At 34.5% G+C, this 25,025-nt stretch overlaps 1 protein-coding gene and 1 long non-coding RNA gene across 3 annotated transcripts in view; one reads left to right on the forward strand and one right to left on the reverse strand.

The window, feature by feature from the left end:
- Positions 1-25,025, reverse strand: part of ndst3 (N-deacetylase/N-sulfotransferase (heparan glucosaminyl) 3) — a 403,362-nt gene that overhangs the window by 45,593 nt on the left and 332,744 nt on the right. For both annotated transcript variants that reach the window (XM_087237100.1, XM_087237099.1), the window contains exons 5-6: positions 14,995-15,180; positions 2,100-2,228 (exon numbers count right to left, since the gene is read on the reverse strand). In XM_087237100.1, the coding sequence (XP_087093226.1) occupies positions 2,100-2,228; positions 14,995-15,180 (315 nt within the window). The remainder of the gene's footprint in view (positions 1-2,099; positions 2,229-14,994; positions 15,181-25,025) is intronic.
- Positions 16,192-18,123, forward strand: LOC147846799 (uncharacterized). Its single transcript, XR_015476537.1, has 5 exons — positions 16,192-16,272; positions 16,990-17,106; positions 17,198-17,239; positions 17,561-17,647; positions 18,032-18,123. It is a non-coding gene; the product is annotated as an uncharacterized LOC147846799 (long non-coding RNA).

The following is a 25,025-nucleotide window of genomic DNA, read 5'->3' on the forward strand; positions in this document are numbered from 1 at the left end:
GGGTTTCATGTCTTTAAAATTCAAACATATTGTTTTCTGAGGGAACTCACCAGCCCAGCTAAGACTGAGGATGTGGTTTAACGTCCTGCCATGCAAATTAGATGCTATGTTGCTGGATCTGTTACTAGTGTTACTAGTGGTTATAACTGTCAACTTCCACTCTAATTCTATGATTTCTGCAACATGACCGAATTCAGCTATAAAGGCAGAATTTTATGTATTTTTATTCATGTAATCTAAGATACTGCACAGTAAAATTAATATAAAAATTGTTTCATATAATAATAATTAACAGCATAATAACCATTTAATCACATTTGAAAACATTAACTAAAACAAACATTAAAACAGCAAGGACTAGCCTTAAAGGCGCAGTACACAAAAACCGCTACCCGCTGCTCAGTGTTATAAAATTTAAAATTATGAAAGATCTAATAAAAAATCTGAAGGGTGTTTTGAGCTAAAACTTTACAGACACTCTCAAAAATATATATATTTATTTACTCGTTCAAACTACCTAATTAAAATGAGCTGGAACAACACAATGCTTTAGATTTCATTGGGACAACTTAATTTTTTTATGTTCAATCCACATCAATTTGTTAAAAGTGTTAAGTTAACTTAATTGATTTTTGTTGGGACAATATGAATGTATTGTGTGCAACCCTGCATTTTTTACAGTGCACATTCTGGAGACACAAAAGACTTATTAAATAATATAAAATAAATATTACATCTGGAAAAAGGGGGAACCTAGGTGCCCTTTAATGCTGAGCACTCATGCTAACTTCAATCCCTTATGCTCAAAAAGTATACATGTATACTTGTATACATGGTTTACATGGACTCTTTATAGCTGTAATGTATTTAAAACTACTTCTAATATGGTCCTATGAAACCTGTGGCAAATTTTGAATTTCATAAGAAGGGGGAGAAATTATTATAATGCTTAAAAAAATAATTCACCCAAAACTGAAAATTGTCTACACTTACTCAGCCTTCACTTGTTCCAAACATGTTTGACTTACTTTCTTCTGTTGAACACAAAATAACATATTTTAAAGCAAGTGGAAAATAAATCTTATTTTAAAATTTAAACACGCCAAGCAACATTGTGGCAATTTTAATCCCTGTTTCGGAACAAGCCAGTCTATCTGCAGGGAAAAAAGCACTTGTCATACAAGAAAAATAGTTGAAGTAGCAGGTATTATTCAGCGTTCAACATACATTAAAATGCAACTTTATGTCCGAAGTGTGATGAAAATTAGCAATCACTTAGAGAAGATGGGCACTACAGGGGCCAAACCAATTTAAACAGGGGCTGGTGCCCCTCTGGCCCCACCCCTAGATGCAATTGGTTCACTATAACAAACACATAACAAGAAATCTTATATAAAGAAAGTTTATCTAAATGTAACTTCCACATTCATGCTCATAGCTGACTTTAATTACTACATTTATGGTAGCTTTAGTTTTATCATACAGGATTTAACCTTCTTTCTGGTGTAATTTGGTCTATTTTTTATGGCATTTTTAGGCCAATACTCTGCTAATCTCCTATCTGAGCCTCAGTAACAAAGCAAAACACATGGATTTGTGCCAAAATTGGATGCACAACCTTTGACATGAGCAAGCAAACGCGTGAAGAGCATTTCCTCCCTTTTAAAATTTAATAACCTCTTTTTGCTATCCAAAATAAGTAATGTTATATGGTCAGATGCATTATGATTTTCCCTGCAGTCTGTGACCCTATCAGAACAAACCTGTGACTCAATATCAGGTCAGGTCGCAACCTACTATTTGAAAAGCGCTGAATTAATGTATAAACACAACGCACATACACGACTATATACACACTCTTGTTTTTCATTTCGCTGCTGATTCAAGCAGAGCAGAGTTTCAACATAAGAACAGTGATTCATGCTGGGAGGACAAATCTATAAGCAACACTAACATGGAAACCCAGAGAGAGACGGAGGAGGGGGGCAAGAGCATAGAATAAGACAGAGAAAAACAATACAGCCGGCTGATAGGATGAAATGAGCAGAGTCGACAGGGAGTAGCAGTGTGTGTGTGTGTGTCTGTGTATTTATACTCACAGGATTGAGCAGGACGGTCAGAAAGAGCTCTCCTCCTCGAATGCTTTTGTCTAGTTCTTTAGGGCCACCTGGATACTCTTTATAGAAGATGGTGTGTGTGAATAAACCGCATGTCTGACGGGGCAGAACCTGCTCAAACACAAACACACACAGGCAGCAGTTTAAGGTCTCAATACAGTTCAAGAAAAATCAATGAATGAGCTGCTATGATATCTGGTTTGTTTGGAGTTGGTTTGAAATAACTTAGCCAAGTAAACTTTCTGAAAAAGTTTGCTCTGGCTGGTAAATACCTTTAACTACCACTGGCCTGTTTATTATATAGGTGGGTGCGGCTTCTTTAAATTGTAAATCATTTTCACTTTACAAACAATAACACTGATGAGCTGCTTCGTAGTGAAACAATTTTAATCAAAACCCACAAGGACAGATTTTATAAGTCAATAATCTTCAAATCTTCTATCTCTTTAATTCTTTTGGCTGGTTCTTACAGCACTCCCCACCTGCCTACCCAACATTAGCATAGATTAGGGAAGTTATTTTGCCTCTCAATGCATGAATCTGCTATATATACATGGCCCATTCAACCTCCCCTTGCATACTTCCATCGTGACAAAAAAATTATGTAGAGAATTTCTTATTTTTTATTCTTCCTTCAGAAAGTTTGAAAAATTTGTAAATATTCTAGCCGACAATATTCATTTTCAAAGGTCTTATTCAGAAATATTTAGGATGTGAATTTTTGGCTTTGTGTCTGTGACTTTTATGTCTCTACAACAAACTAACCATGCATACCTGTATATATTTTTATAATGCAAGCACATACAGTTGAATTCAGAATTATTAGCCCCCCTCTCAACTGTTTATCATTTGCCCAATTTCTTTTTAACATTTGATTTTTTCAAGACATTTCTAAACATAATAGTTTTAATAACTCATTTCTAATAACTAAATTATTTTATCTTTGCCATGATGACAGTAAATACATTTTTACTAGATATTTTTCAAGACACTTCTATACAGCTTAAAGTGACATTAGCTTAACTAGGTTTATTAGGTTAAGGCAGTTAAGGGTAATTAGGCAAGTTATTGTATAATGATGGTTTGTTCTGTAGACTATCAAAAAAATATATATAGCTTAAAGGGGCTAATAATTTTGACCTTAAAATGGTTATTAAAAATTATTTACTGCTTTTATTCTAGCCAAAATAAAACAAATATTCTCAGACATATTGTGAACATTTTCTTGCTCTGTTAAACATAATTTGGGAAATATTTAAAAAAGAAAAATAAATTCAAAGAAGGGCTAATAATTCTGACTTCAACTGTACATCAATCTTTGAGGCATATCACGGTTATGTTATGACTTTTACCATATGACCACTGTACCACCTCGGGTCTATAGATTCATTTATGCTTAAAGGCACAGTATGCAATTTTCGTTTCTAGAGTGCATACTCATAATGAACAAAAGGTTTATTTGATTAATTCGGCTGTGTGTGTGTGAAATTATGGGAGTTGTCGTCTTTCAAATGGACTGCAGAAATCATCCTCACAGATGAACGTATGGTATTTAAAATTTATCATCATGTAGTATGAAGCCTTCATGTAGTAAGCCTTTTGTTAAGGCTTTTTAATATTATTTTATTAAAGCAGCAGAGCTTTTATTATGCCACAGTCTACCACTTCTGGTCTTTCTAGTCATGATCATGTGGGGCAAACTTAGCAGTTTTATCATTTTAAATACATTTTAGGATTCTGTTACAGGGTATATGCAGGAATCCTAAAGGTTATTTCAATACCTTTTTAAGGCTTTTTAAAGACCTGTCTAAAGACATTCTTAGAATATTTTAAAACCTCATCACCACTTTAAGTTCTAATAAGTATCAAACCTTTACCCTAATAAACAGTTGCTAATAAACAGTTGTAGTTAAATAAATCAATGGAGCACAACCATGCAACAGAACTCAGATAAGCTCGAAAAAAAACAAAGCTTGAAAGAATAAATTACAAGGGCTTCAGACACTTTTTAAACTAGTCTTTCTTCATCCAGGAGTACGTAAACTCACATTTTCCCATTTTGCTGTTTGTTTTACTCTATGGTTTCGCTACATGTGGAGATCGTCACATCACCTTCTGCGTTTGTCACAAATTACTTGACAGGGTGGAGGAGCTTGTCCGGACGCGCCCCAGCCTGAACTAATTGGGTGGATCGAGCACGCCATTGTTAATATTAGAAGAAAAAAAAATATTTTTTTATGCTTTTTTGTAGTCAAACATTTTGGACAACGCTTGAATAAAAATTAAAACCTTGTAAAACGTGATTAAGACTTTTTAATACATTTTAGGGGCTTTCATCTTCTCATAATTGATTTATCAGCTTTAAATACGTTTTAAGACCTCACGGACACCCTGTGTTTTAATGCTGCTAAGTTATAGTGCAGTCTAATAAAATGCACAACATATTAAAGTGTCTTTGATGTTTCCCTGTTTTCTGTAAAACCAAATCGAATATTGATGGCATGGCAAAACAGGAGAACACAGTCTGTGTCACTACTTAAAATGGCTTATTTATCTGGATTTCAACATTCTTTAAAACATTTAGCATAAATACACAAGTCAGCAAAATATATGACACCTTCCTAGTATTTTTAGGCTATTGTAATGAAAAAAAAAAAAAAAACTAACACGATGGGCAATTGATGTTTAGGCACTAAAAGTATTGCCAGCTGAATTCAAAGTGTAATCCCATTAACAAATAAAGATGGAGTTAGATTATGGCAGTTACAGATGTTGTATGGTGAAATAGAGAACAAATATAATCAAGTAATAGTAATGAAGTATAAACCTATTTGTTGGTTATCTCATACTATAATTTTGACGACTTTAGTTACACATTTGACTTTTTATTAGCTCTTACTGTATGTCATTGAATCTATATTCAGGTATTGCTTGAAGACAACTTCACATAGAGTATATAGTCATTCATTCAATTCCTGTCTAGATCAGTCAAAGAAAACAGAATCATATCTCAGTGCGAAAGCTCTGAAAGCTTCAATAAAATATGTGACAAACGGGCAAAGATAGACAAGAAGAAAAGAGAAAGAGAACAAGGAATATACTGTGCCTCAATGTGACAAAATTACTACTTGACAACAACAATAAAAAAAACCTCTTCTGTCTCCTTTCCGCCCTCTTTTTCCCAAGCTCACTTCTCCTCTTAACTGTAAAACATGTTACTGATGTTATAATGCTATAGCTTGTCAAAAGAATTTCTCTTTTCTATGTAATTTACAATGAATGTGGACTGAGGCTTTCAGGTTTCAATGTACTATAAAGATATGAATGTATCATAGCTTTGTCAGGCTGTCCTTGAGCATTGTGCGAAGAACAGACTGAAGTCCAAGTTCACTATTCTGTGGGATACTATATACTACAATGCAGAAATCTTGGACCACTTTTATATGCGCTATATATATATATATATATATATATATATATATATATATACTTTTTGTGTGTGGTCTGTGTGTGTTTCCTTTTTTAGGCTTGAGGCATGAAAGTCTCAGTTGTAGTAATTGTGTCTGAGCGTAGAAAATACATTATTCAAAAATCCTCTTTTCTAAAAAGCAATAAAGTAAACAACATATTTTATTAAACTTTTTTTTAATATCCAATTTTTCCCTCACAGCAATGAGATTAAATAAAGACAATATTTTTTTTTTTATTTCTTGAACATTTCTCATTATACTCTTTCAAGAACAAATTATCTAAGCTATCCCAACCATCTCCATGACTTTATAGCTTAATAATAATATTTTATGCCAACGCTTGTTTCTATATTGCTTATTTAAGCGATTTCGGGGTCAATTTAACATCTGAGACAAAGTTACTTAAAGAAGAACAAAACTTTTTGCTAACGGAATGAGATAAATACGCTACCATTCAGAATGGGGTCAGTCATAGATTCATTCATTCATTTTGGCTTAGTCTCTTTATTAATCAGGAATTGCCACAGCGGAATAAGCCGCCAACTTATCCAGCATGTGTTTTACGCAGCGGATGCCTTCCCAGCCACAACCCAGTACTGGGGAACACCCATACACTCTTGCATTCATACCCACACATACACTATGGTCAATTTAACTTATTCAAAGCTCTATAGTCTTCTTGCTGTAAGGAGATAGAGCTACCCACTGCGCCACCGAGTCACCCTGGGGTCAGTCATATTATTTTAAAGTAAGTAACACTATTATGTAACAAGGACAATTTAAATTGATGAAACTTGACAATAAGACATTTACAGTTTATATTATTTTGGGATTATATAGCTACAGGTCAAAACACAGGAGACTTGTGGAGTTACTGTAGAGTTTAACCATAACGGAGTTGATTGTTTGCATGTTTTTTTGTAAATCAAACTTTTATTGTTTCATATAAATATTTTATTTTGAGGTTTAGATTTGTCAAATAATATTTAAAAAAGATAGTAGTTAAGTTAAGAACTTAAGTTAAAGTTATTAAAAACTGATAACAACAATGCTTATCATCAATTTAAAGCTGCAAATATCATTTTTATTTATTTATTTTTTTCTCCTGATTAATTAAAAGTCAGATTAAAAAAAAAAAAGATAAAACAAACAAGATTTTTGTATAACCCAGACTATCACTTATAATGATTAAACTTCTGATAATACTCAGCTTGAAAAATATAATTTTTAAAGCAGCCTGGAAAAAGACAGACTTCACAATTGTGCATCCAGCCTTATTTGCAGGATTTCACTAATGATGTGTTGAGACTGGAAAAAAAGAACAGAGACCATGGTTGAGTATTTTTTGTTTAATAGATGCTGAGCCTATTGCTAAATATCCTTTCTCATGAAATATTTTACTCTTACACACCTGTGATTAATAGATGGATAGTAAAATTGAAAAACAGCCACTCACTTAAAAGCAAATTACCCTGCATATTGATATCAGGTCCTTGACTTGCAAAAAACTAGATCAGGATTAATTAAACAGTTCTTTCCAATGCAAACAATTCAGCACCACCACTGTGGACAGCACCTTGCACATAAGAGGGTAGGGAAGGGGTGCTCAGCCATGTTCCTGGACATCTACCTTCCTACAGAGTTCAGCTCCAGAGTTCAGCTACAGTGCAACCCTGATCAAACACACATGAACCAATTAATTAGGACCTGAACAGCATTTAATAATTACAGACAAATGCGTTTGATATCCGTTGCAACTGAAATCTGTAGAAAGGTAGATTTCCAGAAACAGGGTTGAGCACCCCTGCTTTAGGGGTTGTTGCTTTGGATGTTGTTCCTGTCTGACCTCCATGAAATTTATTTATATATATATATATATATATATATATATATATATATATATATATATATATATATATATATATATATATATATATACATTTTTTTTTGATATTCACTCACCGGCTACTTTATTAAGTACACCTGTTCAACTGCTTGATAACGCAAATTTCTAATCAGCCAATCACATGACATCTCTGAACAAACAACCCATCCAACCTTGAGACAGATGGGCTACAGCAGCAAAAGACCACACCGGGTGCCACTCCTGTCAGCTAAAAACAGAAAACTGAGGCTACAATTTGCAAAGGCTCACCAAAATTGGGCAATTGAAAAATGCAAAAATATTGACTGGTCTGATGAGTCTCGAATTTTACTGTGACATTTGAATGGTAGCGTCAAAATTTGGCGTCAGCAACATAAAAGCATGGACCCATCCTGCCTTGAATCAATGGTTCAGGCTGGTGGTGGTGGTGTAATTTTGTAAGGGATATTTTCTTGGCACACTTTGGGCCCATTAGTACCCAACTGAGCATTGTGTCAATGCCACAGCCTACAAGAATTGTTGCTGACCATGTCCATCCCTTTATGACCATAGTGTACCCATCTTCTGATAGCAACTTTTAGCAGGATAATTTGTCATGTCATAAAGCGTGAATCATCTCAGACTGTTTTTTTTTGAACATGACAACGAGTTAACTGTACTCAAATGGCCTCCACAGTCACTAGATCTCAATCCAATAGAGCACCTTTGGGATGTGGAGGTTTACATCATGGATGTCTGACAAATCTGCATCAACTGTGTGATGCTATGATGTCAATATGGACCAAAATCTCTGAGGAATATTTCCAGTACCTTGTTGAATCTACGCCACTAGGGATTAAGGCAGTTCTGAAGACAAAAGGGGGTCCAATCCAGTATTACTATAGTAAGAAGTACCTAATAAAGTAGCCGGTGAGTGGATTGCACTAGTATCAATGATCAGCAGACCAATTTGTCAAGCACATTTTGATATTTGTATAATCTCTTCTTCTTCTTTTTTTAATAAAAAGCTGTTATTTAGTTTTTATATTATTAATTTGTGTTTTTGTGTTTGTAATTTATACTTTTCATTTTTAATCTTTTAGCAACAACTCAGAGATATTTTCTGACGGATCAAGTGACAAAGTCATAGATGCTAAAAATGAAGCTTTAGCATCACTGGAATTCATGAAATTAAACAAAATTAAAAAGGAAAATTAGCATTAATATGCCAGAATATAAGTCTATTTATTCTGTATGTTTACTCAAACTGAATGTTGCCTTGCTGAGCACAAGAGACCTTTAAAATCATTCTTTTGGTGTGGCAGACTGAGAGAGAAGCAGGCTGAGCAACGCTGCTACATTAATAAGGAACAACACAGTCAATTTCTCAAACGGTAACAGTGTGTAAATATCAGACAGGCAGCCATACATCCTCCAGCAAACTGCTAAAACAGCAAAATCTATTACATGAACACACCCACAAACACACCGGCCTCTAATGCACTGATAAGAGCTTTCATCACCCATATGCTTGTTTTCAGACTGCTTGATTGAGCAGAAACAGATCTTTGGGACTCGGTCCAATCTTGCCATCTAACTTAAACTTAATTGCTTTCCCCACTTTAACATCTCTCTCTGTGTTTTATTGCCAGTATTGTGTGGCAAACATGGTCAACTAAACGTGTGCCATAAAACCTACACACACACTCACACTTGACAGGCGCAGAACAATTGCTCTGCACGCATGTGGCCTTGATTTAATATTTTAATCTGCTCCATCTCCTAAAATTCAATTCCAGTGCAAACACACTAAACTGCCTGTCCCACCAGCAGCCCTGGAAAATTTATGAGACTCTATTCATGTGCTTTGTCCTTCCTCTTCGCTTTTCTGCCAGCCTCTTTCTTCTCTCTGAATATAACTTGCCCTGTCAGTATATTATTGTGGTGGTTTGTGAAAGGAGCAGTTAGTTGTATGGTGCGTCGTGGACTTGCTGTATTGCAGAACCTGTAACCCTCTGACAGGCTTCATAGCTCATGGTTAAGCACCACAGATCCAGGGCTCTGTATCTCCGATCTCAGACCTGTCATGCTCCTACAAAGGAGGCCAGTAATTAGGCCGCAGGTGTCTGAACAACTGACCAGAAATCTGTTTCGTTGCATCCGCTGAATAATGATAAAAAAGGAGAGATTTGGGCAGAAACACCTGCTGTAAAACATCTGTCATTTTCAAGAATCGAAACACTCTAGATGATGATGACAGCTAAATTGCACATAAAACAACGCTGATTTGAGTTCGGCCTGCCAACGTTTGTTCTTTTGTATTTTGAATGAGCGGCTGTGACACATCTCTAATTCAAACAAGAACAAAGAAAGACATGCTGTAGTGGGCCAGGGTGCTAACAAAAGAGAGTACCCTAATTTGTTTGTCTGAACTTCAAAAACAAGGCATGATGCTCTTAAGAACCAAAGAAAGGACGCATTAAATCCAGCAGTTTTGAAAGAGATTGCGCTTGAAAAACTCATTTCTCAATTAGTTTTTTCTAAAATCCAAATCCATTTATTGAAATTGCATCAAATATTGAAATTACTTTTGTATATAGCAAAATAGATATTTCTTTCTAATTAAATAGTTGTGTACAGTTGAAGTCAGAATTATTAGCCCCCCTGAATTATTAGCCCCCCTGATTATTTTTTTCCCCCAATTTTTGCTTAACGGAGAGAAGATTTTTTTCAACACAGTTCTAAACATAATAGTTATAATAATTTATTTCTAATAACTGATTTATTTTATCTTGATGACAGTACATAATATTTCACTAGATATTTTTGGGGGGCCATGACACCCCCCACTTTTGGTTCAGGTCCACCTCAGAATTTTTTCAAAAGATGTTTCATAATGGGCTCCGCGAGCAAAGGGCAGGAGTGGGTGTGGCAAGCAGAGCAGGGGAGATGTAGGGGAGTGAACAACTGTTGTCAGTCGGTTCACAAAATGAGACACAAACCATGAGGAGACCCGTGATTTTATAGTTTACAAAGTTAAAATGCAAAGAAATAAACAGTAATTTAATGCCCTGCTACATTTGTAATTTCATATACACATAACCACAATTTATATCATTATAAGGATAATCGTGATCATATAAACACTAAATGGGGACTTTTCCCTCAATCCCCGGGTCTGAATGCAGACTCAGTGCAGCAGGTCTCCTTCCCTGTCTATTTTAACCATTAGGCCTGTTGGTAATCTGGAGGATTTAGGCAAACACAGCAGCACACCGATGCGTCTAAATGTGAACGAACTCCTGATAAATACAACGTCTGCCTTTTTCCAATTGTCGTACTGCTCTCCCGACAAAAATGCTTGTAGCACACACAACTTGACAGGACAGGATCACGGGGAAAACATGCAACAAACCCCATGGATCATTGAAACAATCACATACAACCCTTCATGAACAGCTAAATACTGCGTGCCATGGGTCAGTGAACGGGTCTCACCCAGTCATCAATGTAGGATTTCACAGCTGAGCTTGGCACTGGCAGCTAGGTCTGCTTTGTCTTCGGAAAGCACGTGCTCTCATAAAAAATTAAAAAGCCAGCCCTCCTCATAGGATAAGAAAACTCCACTATGAATAATAATGAGAAACCGTCGCGTTATCTTTGCACTTGCAGTACTGATCCCGCCCCACAAATCATTTTTAAACCCAGAAGCTGAAATCAGCTGACAAAAGCTCAAAATTTTTTCTCCACAATTAAAGCTAACGGGTGCTAACACTGTCTTAACTGATACTCAGCACACACACATCATTTAAAATCTAAAAAAAAAAAAGTACTCGAGGGTTTCGTGAACATTTAAAGGCCTAACTAGGTTTATTAGGTTAACTAGGCGGTTAGGGTAATTAGGCAAGTTATTGTGTAGCGATGGTTTGGTCTGTATTGAAAAGATATAGCTTAAAGGGGCTAATAATTTTGACCTTAAAATGTGTTTTAAAAAATTAAAAACTATTAATTTTAACTACAACTGTAGGCCATAATCTTCATCTACATATTACTGTCTTTACAAATATGAATTCATCTTGCTGTAAAGGAATGGAAAACGTGCAAAAGAAAAAGAATAAATGCTATTTTGTTATTGTCACGAGTCTGGTGTGTCAGTGGGCCCTGTCACACACCCGGCTCAATAAGAAGCAAGATGTGTTTGCCCTGACGTGTTGCTATTTTCAGACTAACTTAGTTTTCCCCTTTTCCGCCATGTTGTTTAAATAGCAAATCCATTTGCGCCACTTTCATGGGTGTTTCATTTAGAAAAGAGGTGTGTTAAGGCGCATTGCTGGCGCGTTGCTGTTTTGAGGATTATACATATATATAATATTATAATATTACTGCCTCAATGGCATAAAGATGGCATAAAAAGTTAATTGTTAGTTTGGAAGTTTGTCAGACGGAGTTATAGTAGTCCAATAATAAACCCGAAACACATGTGGTTGTTGCCATGTGGTTGATGCCACATATGACAGTCACGTGGCATCTGTGCAGTGTCAATCCAGACAAAATTTCTAACCGGCATGCACTGCTTTAAGACAGAATTCGAAAGCACCTTATTGCTGCATCCCAATTCGCATACTATCCATCTTAAATAGTATTTTAAAATAGAATTAGTATGTCTATTTAGTATGTTGTATGTTGAAAAGAGTATGCCAAAGGTTCCTGGATGGTTTACTATTTCCGGTAAAAATTTGAGGTATAGAAGCATCCATACTCTAACTACTGATATTGCCAACAGTACATTGTGTGTTGGACATGAATTCGATTAGAACTACAGTTGTGGGTAAAAAATGTGTAAAAACTACAAACATGAAAGAAGCGCGAGACCAAACGTCAAGTAGAGAGGCAAAGGTGTTTTTATGACTGTATATTAATATCTTGCCCACTGGAAAATATTTCAATTGTGTTTTCGTTATATTTTATATATACTGATATATACCAATACTAAACTTACATAAAGAAATGTTTGGATATTAATGTCTGAATGTATAATTATTCAAAGACCTGAGAAGATTTCTCTGCATGAAAGACTCGTGAATGGGAGATTAAACTGCTGCTGCTTCTCCAGTAAGGTAGGAAATGTGGATTGTGTGGATGATAGGGCTCATAACTAAGCAACACAATGATCTGTTAACGAGGAAGTAGTTTATCCCAAAGCTTGCAAACTCTGCTGTTACACACTCAAAAGTATATATATATATCTGTTTCCCGCCAATTGTTAATGTTTCTTAGTTCCCTTATATATATATATATATGAAGATGTGTGAAGTTAATTTATAAACTAATTTTAAGAGGATCACATGAGGATCACATGATCACGGCTGGTTCTGCATTAGCATGTATGATCCACCAATCAGGCCAATCCTAACCCACTATAAAGAGCCAGGGTTTTTCACTACAGTCATCTTCGATTTGAAGAATCCCCCCTTCCACCCCTACCACTTCACCTTTCCCTCCATAGGGTGGCACGGTGGCCCAGTGGTTAGCACTGTTGCCTCACAGCAAGAACGTCATAGGTTCTAGTCCTTTAACAGGCCGGCGGTCGTTTCTGTGCGCGTCCTCATGTGCTCGCGTGGGTTTTCCCCGGGTCCTCCGTTTTCCACCCACATTCCAAAAACATGCACAACAAGTGACTTGATCAATCTAAATTTAGCACTACAGCAAATTTCTCATCCAGCTGCATATCTCTTCATAGCATTCATTTTAGTCATTAGCTCTTAGCAAGGGGGAGTTGTCGAGATCTACCTGAGCTCAAGGCTCCCTTCTCCCCTTGCAAATGGGAGGGAACCCATGGCTCAAGGACCTTTTGAGTGTGAACTCTTAAAATATCTCCATATAGTTTTAAATACTTTGATTTTCATTTTGTTTAATGTAGTTTAGTTATTTTATTGCATCAAGTGAATTATTTGAATTATTTTAAGACATTACTTATGACTTTTTTCGCTACTGTGAAACTTAGAAGGAGAAATTTGCTTGTATGGATAAAAACTGCAAAGAAAGTGAATGACAACATAGTGTAGACTGTCACTACTGTACCAAACTTTTTGTTTAACATTTCTGTTTGTGTTCAGAAATTCACCTGGGTTTGAACATTATATGAAGGTGAGTAATTGATAAGTGAAATTCAATTTAAGAATGAACTACCATTTAAATCTTGAGATAACCAATGAACCACAAAGAGACAGAAATAGAAAAAAAGCTATTTAAAAAATTGATTCAAAACTGCGGTTAGGGACATCTAGTCAAAATTTTAGAGAGTGTGTAGCACTAATAGATTTGACTGTAGTGAATGCACTGTGGGGAGTTTTATCTGAGTCTCAGTGTGTTGTCATTAATTCTTCTGGAGAGTGTGTGTTTCATTGATTTGCTATACTAGCTTTTGCTTGTATTTTGGCAGTCTCCTACAGGCAAGTCTCACTGCAACAGCACTACCTGTGTAGCAACTTTTTGCAAATCTACCGTGCAAAGAGTAAGACGGAGCCCTGTCCACCATCACAAATGTGGACCCATTTCACAAGGCTGATATGACACATTCATTATAAGCTTAAGTCATTTAATTAAGGATTATGGTAATATGTTTTTAATATTTTCAAAAAAATTTAAAAACAGCGAATGAACAATAAATGCATTTATGTATGTATTATATCATCTTTGTGTCAAATTACAAGAAAAAAATGCTTACAAAATGACCACTTATGTGAGGTGTTTGTAATGCAGCGTTTATGGGGCTGAGAGTATATTTGACGTTATAATTCCCTATGGCTGCAGTCATCAGTCTCACACAGTTTTTTTTCGGAAAGTCTTGATAACACCAAAGAGGAATTTCCTTTCTTTTATTATTTTAACAAATAGGGTTGTAAAAAATATTTGTTGTGTTCTCCCATGCACTCTAAGTTTACCCAACCATGACGCCTTCCGCTAGCCATGAATGTGTGTTTTTAGTTGGCTAGCATAGCCAGTTTTGAACCAAATGTTCTTTTTGGGTAGCTAGAAAGTGCATATTATAATACCGTGCTACATTTTTAATCAATTTTTGAGAACAGGATCTATTATACTGCCAGTGGGTGTGAAAATCAAATATTAAACGATTCAATTTTCTAATGTTAATACTCTGAAATATTAACTTTCAAGTCTGTGATGTATTTCTTACCCTGGGTTTTTTAATGCTGGAAAAAAAATCACTTTATTCCACACCTTAAAAAGATACAACATTGGGGATGTTTAAAAGATTTTGAATAATACCATTATTGTGTGTAATCACCATAAATGTAAATTATTTTTATGCTATTATATTGTATTTCACAGGACCGTTTGGTTGGAGGTAAAAAAATCAAATGTTAACCGTTGCATCTTCTAAAATAAATATTAGAAAATATTTAACTTTCAGGTATGTGATTTATTGGTTTCTGCATTTTTTTGGCAGGACAAATCAATATATGTTTCCACATTAAAATATTAGATTAATGCAATTTATAAGATGTTTGTATTTCTTCTGTACCATGATGTTGTTATGAATGAACCCCTTGCGGTGGCGTGCAGGTTTGAGATGTGGATATTCCTCGGTGCTGGTCACTTGTATTCCCCATGCTTTCTTCCAAGCCTCATACAGCTGAATGTGCACTGGATAAACTCCGGAATGATGAGGGGCCACTGCATATCCCAAATCTACAGGAATACCATGCTCCTGTAACGAGAATTACACACACAAATAATTGTATTTCATACTTGAAAGGGCACATACACTAGCTTAAACACATAGGAACACATAGGTATTTGCAACTGAGTACTGAAGCACTTGAAATTGACCACAGTGGACAATCACAAAATAATAAGGTAAATTAAAACAAAGCTTACAGAATAGATTCAGAATGTATGCTCTTTTCAAAATAATAAGCTTTTATGGTTTTCAAAGTAAGTCTTTGCCTACATATGTCTTTTAAAACGTGTACAAATAGTGACATTGAATTAACATTAACATGAATTTGATTAGCTTACAAGATCTTTTGAGCCATTCAATCTTCTATGAGTATCATCTCATGAACTGCTTCACAGTTTAAATCACCCCACACTGTTAGACATTTCTGTAAATTACACAGTTATTTACTGTTTTTCACCCAGTGTAATACTGCAAATTCCTTTTACGGTAAATAACTGTATTTACCGTTGCATTATGGGAATTTAGTGTGACGTCGAACAACATATACAGCGATGTACTGTATTTGTAAAAATTCGTGTATTATACTGTATTTTCCACAACTGCTTCAACGCCACCTTGCGGCGATTCGACTACTCTGCACCACATTTTGCCTGAGGACCCTGGAGCAATTCTGGAGGACAATTTATTAGTGTGCCTGAAGAACATACTAGATTTAACAAACTTTACTCTGGTAAGCTGAGGCAGTGTTTCATTTTACAGAATGTTTTGTGGACGAGAATAGAACAAAGTAAAGTATAAAGTTGGCTATTATTATTTTCTCTGGCTTGGCGTTATTTCGCCCATTTGAGAAATATATCATCTATTAAGATGTTACCTTTATTTCATTTATTACATTAACACTACTATTACTTTAAATAAGACTGTTTATGACTATTAGCCATTGTTCTCGTCATATCTTTTTATTTATTTACATAGGAACCGGTGTTGCAGCGGGTTTTGGTTTAGGAGGGAACCAGAGGTATGCAGACAGTTTTCGAGGACACTTAGCACGAGACAACGGTCCGGCAGAGAGTGTTTTCCCCCAGAAGAATATGAATGAAAGACCAACAAATAATCTAGGTAAAAGCGCGTCTGTCTGTGCTGACAACACTCGACATTGATTTGAGCACCTCTATTAGCATTTGTTTGCTCGGCAACATTGGCTGAAGCGATCTTAAAATGGTAATGTTAACTGTTAGCTAAACTGAGCTAAGTTTATACTGAATTGGACTCAAACTCATTTTAACATGCAACGTTTAACTTATATTGATTTATACTATATATATTAGATGTTGTGAACTTATTTTTCTCTGGTTTAGAGTAACTTATAACGTTAGCTTGAGAAAATAACATCGCGACGTAACCTATAAGAACGTTAACGTAAATCTATAACGTTACAATATGCATAGAGGTAAAGTTGGTTTTATATTCGCACATTCGTTCATTTAGAAGACTCTATACTGTTTACCATGTTACTTTGAATATTCGATCAGAATTAGCATGCCAGTATGACTTGAAATCAACATTAACACTGTTTATTTGACCGTGAGCATGTTGTACTTTGATAGTCATTAGCTGCTAAAATGATTTCGCTATTTAGAGTTTGCAAATAATACTTTTATGAAATTAAATTATTAAGGGGGAAGTCTGAATCTGCTAATATAAAACCAATTTTACCTCTATGCATTATGCTAATAACCACCTTTTTGCTATTTATTGTTTGCTAATTATTTTTTTATCACAACTATTGACATTTGGTTTAACATAATTGTTACCATTATATTTTTTTCTGTTTAGATATGGCACTGGCACAGCAGCAGGTTTTGTCTGAAGAAACAAACAGCATTTCAGAGGAACATCTTGATCAGCACAGCCTTATGCTTAAAAAATAAGCAAGACCAGTAAGCAACCAAGGTAAACAAATAAAAAAAAGTTGTGTGGAGGTTGTGGATTGTAGCATGGTATTCTTATCTGTATTTTTGGCTTTTTTATGGTCTCAATATAGAATACTGGGAGCCTGCCTGTGCAAACTGGACCTCATACAACAGTAAGTACTGTACATCTATTTGTTTCTCAATATATTAACGTTACTTTTAATACAAAATGTGTCACATGTTTAGTTGCTAGCTAAATAAAAAAATCGTTTTCCCTTTTTTATTAAACCATTTAGTAGGTTTTTTTTTCATCTTTGTTTATAATATTTTTGAGCAGATTGAGGTCTGTCATGGGTGAGACATTTCAAAATACAATAATTAGTATTGGGATACATGCATTTGTCTATGTATTAAATGTCTTTTTCCCCATTTCATGTTGCCTAAATATTTTGTAATAAATAAAATAATACAATTTTTTGTATAAATAATTCCAGAGGATGAAACAAAATGCACAGCAACAACCAGAGTGAGCCAGAAGATAGCAGGAGAAGTAGTGAAGAGAATGACAACCATGAACAACAGTGAGTTATCCTTCTTTCACCAGCTAACTGAGAACTTGGATTAGGTGAGACACTCTCAATAGTTTTATCAGTATTCAGTCAGTTTTAGTTTATTAGGAATACATAAAACAAATAGTCTAATCTGTCCTGCAGTGAATCAACCCATCACAAATGCTACAATGTTTTTGTAAAACCTTGTTAGGGAAAAAAATAAACAGGACGTTCTGGTTAGTTATCTTTTAAACATGGTAGTGAGCAGGTTATGAGCAGGAGCCAGTTGCTCAGTACCAGCTGAAAACTACCCCAACCTAGCTGCCATGCTTCAAAATAATTAACCAGTATATGATTTATTTTTTTTAAACAAGCTTCTTCTATGCTTATGTTAGTCTGTTTGTCCTTATCCAGAGTTCTTCATAATCCTGAACTGGGCCAAATCCTGACCAGATGCTGTGATGGTCATGGAGGAGTGAATCCTAAAAGACACACGTGATCAATGAGTTTCTGCATTGATCCAATGGGCCAGCCTGACCACCCGCTGGTGAACTTTCAAGCCTCTGGTGCCTAGACTGCGGCCTTGCACAAGTTTGGCTAGAGGAGAACTGGTCGTGCCCAACTGAGCCTGGTATCTCTCAAGGGATTTTATTCTACACTTTCGTCAGTTGGTGAAGTTTCTTCCATGCCACTGTCGCCACTGGATCACTTGGCTACGATTGGTGGATCGGTGGATTTGCTCTTCAGTGTTTAGACTTTCAGCAGTGACATTTACTGCTTCAATTCTGAAAACTGGACTGAAGCAGCTTCAATTTACAAGAACTTCTATGTTAAGCTGCTTTAACATCATTGATCTACATAGTAAAAGTGCAATAGAAATAAAGATGAATTGCATTTGAACATGTGAATTCAGACCTTGTTGAGCATTTGACACCAGAACTAGTAATATTTTAAAGTTGGGTTGTTTCTGAGTCGGCTAATAGTTACAAATATTTATTTTTCCAACAATATGCAATTCAGAAGTTTAAATTTTTATTGTACATGTATGTTCTAGTGCTTTGTGTGATTTATTTATTTTTAATGTGTTGATTTTATTGCTTAATGTAATTTTCACACATTTTCCTTAAATGCTTTAAGCATTATTAATGTTTTAAAGAATGGAATATTTTGTAATTGTGTCTGGTTTAATGTCAGTAGTACTTAGTACAATTGGTTTTTTTTTCTCAACAATATGCAGGTCAGACACTTAAATTAGTTTTGTACATGTATGTTAATGTGCTTTGTCATTTTCAATGTTTTTTTTCTTAAAATAAAATATTTTGAATGATTGAAATGTAATGTTTTTACACATTTTTAAGCTTGTTTTAAGCATCTCCAATGTTTTAAATAAAGAGTGTTTATTTTGTTAATATTTTGTAATTGTGTCTTTTTTAGGTCTATAGTATTAAAATAATATTAATAAAATTATATTATAAAATATTTAGGACAAAATTAAAAGGTTTACAGTAGCTAACTGTTAACTTAGGTTTTTACAGTAGTTAACCATTTTCAGACACTACGGTAACATGCTGTAAACGGATTTACAGTTGTATACTGTAAATCTAAAATACAGTAACTTACTGGCAACAGTGTTGCCAGTAAGTTACTGTAAAAACCCTTTGAAATGTCTAACAGTGCATACAATTTCTGTAGTGTCATGGCAGAGAACCAAAATCAAATTTCACAGAAATTTAAAAAAGCAACTTTACTGTGTCACAAAATGTAATCATTTAGAGAGTTTAAAAAAATAGTTTTGTTGTTTAAATTCAAATAATTCTTCATATTATAATATTATATTTCATACTTTTTATAGTGTGATGATAATTTCTTCTTAGCGATGTAACTTTAGCGATGTAAGCTATTGGGTCATAGTGGTGTACATAATTCACAGAGAGCAGCCTTACCTCAGCCAATTATTCTGGAATCTACACTGGCTCTGATGTCACTATGGTGGGTAAGCTAGATAATTAATTGTGGGTATATCTAATGGCCAAATCTTTGTTTTCATTAAATGTATCATTTATTCGTGCACAGATAGTCCAGTCTTAGGGCAAAGATTCATATATTTTTATGTCACTTTAATGCTGTTATTATAAACAAAGGCAAAGTAAGGCAAAAACAAGACAATAAATACAAGAAAAGGAAAATGCTTAGAAATTTGTGTGTGAGGAGGATACTATACTATTTGCTATACAAATAAACTTGTTGTTCATTACATTGCCAAATTATTGTACCATAAAATAAACCATCGAGTATATAGCCATTAGCCACAAAAATACAAAAAGACATGATAAAATATTTTATTAAAACTTTCTTTGCAAAGAACAATTACAAACTGTGTCGCAAACTTGTATGCTTGCAACCAAACCTCTAGAGGTATAGTTAGAAGCATAGTTCCTGGTTGTGTTCTATTCCCCGTTATCCCCTCTATGCCCTATTCCTTTCCAATATTGTAACACTTAAATTTGAAATGATTAAAAATTTTTTAATTATCTCTCTTCATTTGCTTTTTAAAGCATTTTTTAACACTTTAATTTTAGAGATCTTCATATTGACAATTGTGTTCCCTTTGTAGCGCACTTTAAAAACATTTATGCCAATATGAACTGTTTCTGTGGTTCGTGACGAAAGCTATAGGTGACCTATTATTTAAAAATGGAATCTACGTTACGTCTCCAAAGCTTCTGAAAACAAACAAAAATTAGCATATGTTAATGGTTTTAATTTAAAGTAGGTTAATTATTATCTATCTGTACTGTAGGCCTAAATGACATGGGACTGTTGGAAGAACATTTCTGCAGTGGTTTGAATGCGTCAAATTGTAAAATTTGTAAAATTAATAAACTATATAATGCTTAATAATAATATTAATAATAATAATAAATTTGTAATAATAATAGTTATTATGATTATGATTTTTCTTCATTTCTTAATAGACTAAGTGTAAATTAAAACCATTATAATGATTTATATGATTTATATATGAGATATATGTTTTAGAATAGAATATTGGGTCCCACTTTATATTAAGTGTCCTTAACTACTATGTACTTACATCAAAAAATAAATGCAATGTACTAACTGTGTTTATAATGTATTTGAGAACACTTGTGATGCTTTTGAGTTGGGACAGAGGTTGGGTTATGGACAGGTTTGGTGGCATGAGTAGGTTTAAGGGTGGGTTAAGGTGTAAGGGATGGTCAACAGTGTATTTACAAATATAATTACAAAAGTTAATTACAGATGCAATTACATACATGTATTTAATCAAGCTTAAGTGCACAGTAAATACATGTATTTACACAATAAGTACACTGTAACAAACCATTAATTCCTGTGTAAGTACATATTAGTTAAGTCCACTTAATATAAAGTGGGACCGAATATTAAATATCCTCATTATTATTTGTAAAGGAAGCATATATAGGCCCTATATGTGCTGCTTACATATTTCTATTAATATGAAAATTGAGTGCATGTTTTTACTAAAACTAATATTGGAATTTATTTTAAATATTTGTGCGTATAAAACAATAATTTGCACAACAATGTTATGGGGTTTTTCTCTACAGAAGTTGTTACTCCACCCCATTCAGAGCATCATTGTGGATGTTTTACATTGTAACTAACGTGGTTAAAATGATGGATCTGCGACAAAGGAACTACGGTTTTTGGGAAACACTCATCACTACAACGTTCTTTTCTCAAATGATGCATCGTACTATGACAGTTCAGCCACAAGTTATGTCGTTGTTTGGGAAACACACCCCAGGATAGCTTGTTGCCTGGTTAGAAAACAATGACACATATTTACGAAGAGCAACTATTATCACTTTTTTAGTACAAGCTCAATTTATCTTTGAAGTGTTGAGTACTATTAAAATGAACAAGAATCCCATTTCTTTTTGCACACACATTTCCACAGCTGGCGCTCTCTCTCTAACCCACATTCGCACTTATCTTCAGAGTTACACAGAGCTACCTCACAGCTATTGATTTAAGACTTTATGATTTTTATGAAAAATCCATTTTCATTTTTAAATTTCTCTGGGCTAACTAATTAAAATCAGATAGGTGAGATAACAGACATCTGAAGAACAGCTGAGTCGATAACTGTATTTTGAGGTAAATTCTCAGATTTAACATCACATCATAAGGATCCAGTAATCCATAAAATTTCCCTCAAGACAGTACACACACACACACACACACACACACACACACACACACACACACACACACACACACACACACACACACACACACACCCTCTCATGTACACTCATCTGTTAGCTTAGCCACACAGCTCTCTGATTTAATCAAGCCCCCAAACCAATAAAGGCAAATCAAAGCTGTCTAGATTATCAAACTTGTGCTCGTGGCCCATTAAAATTCTCTGTCAGCTCGACTCTAACAGTCTCCGGCCTCTGAGCTGACAGACACTGGTCTGTTTAACTCGCTGCTCAGAGTCAAGCGCATGCTAACTGCTTGACCTTGATCACTCATGTAGGAGATTTTTCTGGAGAATTTCTGAAGGGTGCCTTTTGTTGATTGCCATTGACTATGAGTAGAAACTAAGATCATATTCGAGAGAGGAAAACACATTAAAGCTGGCATGAAATGCAATTTCACCTCATCTATTTTTAAATGTATGTTATTGATCATATTGCGAATGATTCATCCATGCGCATGTTTCATTTTTCCCCCTTAAAGACCTGCAAACATTCAATCGACAGCCAATGAACCGAACAAAGAGATCTTTTTCTTTTTAATAATGTTAATAGATGTTTTACTCTGACATACATCATAGGTCTACAGTGGAAGAAAGAATCATTCTGTTACATTGTGACTTCTTCATCTTGCTGTTCTGTGATGGTGGATAATTTCCATTGACACAGGTTGATTTATCTTAAACTAATATTATTTTTCTCCTTTTCAAATTTTCAGCATATTTAAATCTTAATTAAGACTTTTTTTTTAACATATCTATTGAGCGTTTTGCCTTACAGGGAGTCTGTGACTGTTGGCTGCTCCCCAAAATGTAGCTGATTTCAGGTTTTACAATCCTTGAGGGAACATTTGGCTCCACACGTGATCCACACACACAGACATCAGCACTGGAGAAATGAAAGCTGTAGCATGGCTATGGGTTACTTGGAGTAATTATTGTAACATTATTCAATAAGTACCTGTTAATTTGCACATTATAAACAGGTAAATGTTTTTTTTTTTTAAGACAAAAATCCTAGATCTAAAAAAAGTGAATGATAATCAAAACAGCATATTTAAACTAAAAACATTGCTGAAAACACAAATTAATTAAATAATTTGCCATTAATATAATATTTGTATGTCAGATAAAAAAATATTATTGCTGCTTGTTCAAACTACTTGTTAAAAATGAGCTTGAACATCACAATTATTGTAATCTCTTTGGACATTTTATTTGTTTTTTCAATTCAATTCATGTTTATTTTTTAGAGCGCTTTTACAATGTAGATTGTGTCAAAGCAGCTTAACATAGAAGATTATAGTGAATTCAAACAATGTCAGTACAGTTTTCAGAGTTGAAGTTCAGTTTAGTTCAGTTCAGGTTGGTTTAATTGTCATTGCTGAAAGTCCAAACACTGAAGAGCAAATCCATCGATGCGCAGCTCCACAAGTCCCAAATCAAGCAAGCCAGTGGTCAAAGTGGCGAGGAAAAAAACTTCACCAATTGACCAAGTGAAGGAAAAAATCTTGAGGGAAACCAGGCTTTGTTGGGCACGACCATTTCTCCTCTGGCCACACTTACGTGTGGAGCTGCAGTGTAGGCGCCGGAGGCTGGAGAGCAGTGGATGTCCATTGTGGAGAACTGAAGGTGTCACTGGTCTGTCACTGTGGTCTTTCAGAAATCAGTCTCACGTTCTCTGCTCCTCCATGACCACACCAGCATCAGCTCATGATACATGCCTGGTCCAGGATTATGTATCCCTTGGCATTATTCGTTTTATTTGTAATCCACATAAATTTGTCAAAATTAAGTTAACTTGATTGTTTTGTGTTGGAACATCATGAAGGAATTAAGCGACTGACTTTTCTGGCGCCACAATAGTAAATTCTGTTCCAGGCAGCTTATATTCACATGGTAATTAAAATTAAATGATTTAAATTACTTTGTTTTCCTTGCCTAAAATAAGTTTAAATAACGAAAATATAACGAAATTGTAATAACTCAATTTATAAAGTTAAATATAACTCAATAATAGTTCCAAAACAATTCAGTTCCATAGAAAGGTTTCCCTTAATTTGATTAAGTTCCCTCAACATTTTTTAACAACCTTTTTTTGAGCGTACATTGTGAAGTAGAAAGTAGATATATTTGGTCACACTACAGTACATTACTACTGTATTTGTAGAAAGAATCCTAATACTGAAAAATGTAGTTGGTTCCTTTCTGAAATATTGATAGTTCAGGTGCTCAGATATAAAACAAACTGAAACCCATTAAAAAGGTCAAGCCGTGGTGCATGACTCAAATTATAATTTAGCTGGCGGTTAAGTTATTAGTCAGAATCGGTACTTGTTTGTGACTTCCAGCAGGGGCACTTCACGCTCTGTTGTTTATCACTCACTCCACTGATCATATCACAGTGCAGGATTTCTAATATTCAAACTGCCAAATGAATGAACGATGAAACACAACAACACAGATGGACCGCTCATGACAACACTAACTCATATACTGCAGCATATAATGGTAGCTTTTTAGAAATGCCAATTTTAATTCGTATATACGAAAATAAGAAATTACCTCAAAAAATTATTAAAAGCCAATCCTGAGGTAAAGGCTACATTTGTCACAGACAATACAAATTGTAGCTTAATAAATAAATCATTTATTTTATTTAACATGGAATCTAACATAAATAAAATGTAAGGTAATTATATTTAGATATATTAAAAGTTTATGCTTTAGCTATAAGATTTCAGTTAACATTCTTTAAAATGTCTTCGGCAATGTTATGCAAAAAAAGAAATTCAAACAGGTTTGTAACAACATGAAAGTGAGTAAATAATAAAGTAAATAAAGTGAAATATGCCTTTTTTGTTGACATGAAAATATGAATTTAATAGAATATTACTTCAAATGAGTTAAATAAAGAGTTTAATGAGACGTTTAATGTAAATAATGTAATATAATGTAATTCATTTAGTTTTCTCCAATGGCTGATTTGTTCAGAAATTAAATAAATAGCTGTCACAATGAAAGGGCAATTGGATAATTTGTTCAATCGATTTGTTCAAAATGCAGATTCTTTAAGAATGACTCAACATTGTGTTTTTTAATCAGAGATGAAATCTTGTTGTTGCTTAATACAAGATCTGA

Source organism: Danio rerio, chromosome 1 (genome assembly GCF_052040795.2).
Source record: "Danio rerio strain M-AB ecotype USA chromosome 1, GRCz13ab, whole genome shotgun sequence".
Taxonomy (NCBI): Eukaryota; Metazoa; Chordata; class Actinopteri; order Cypriniformes; family Danionidae; genus Danio; species Danio rerio.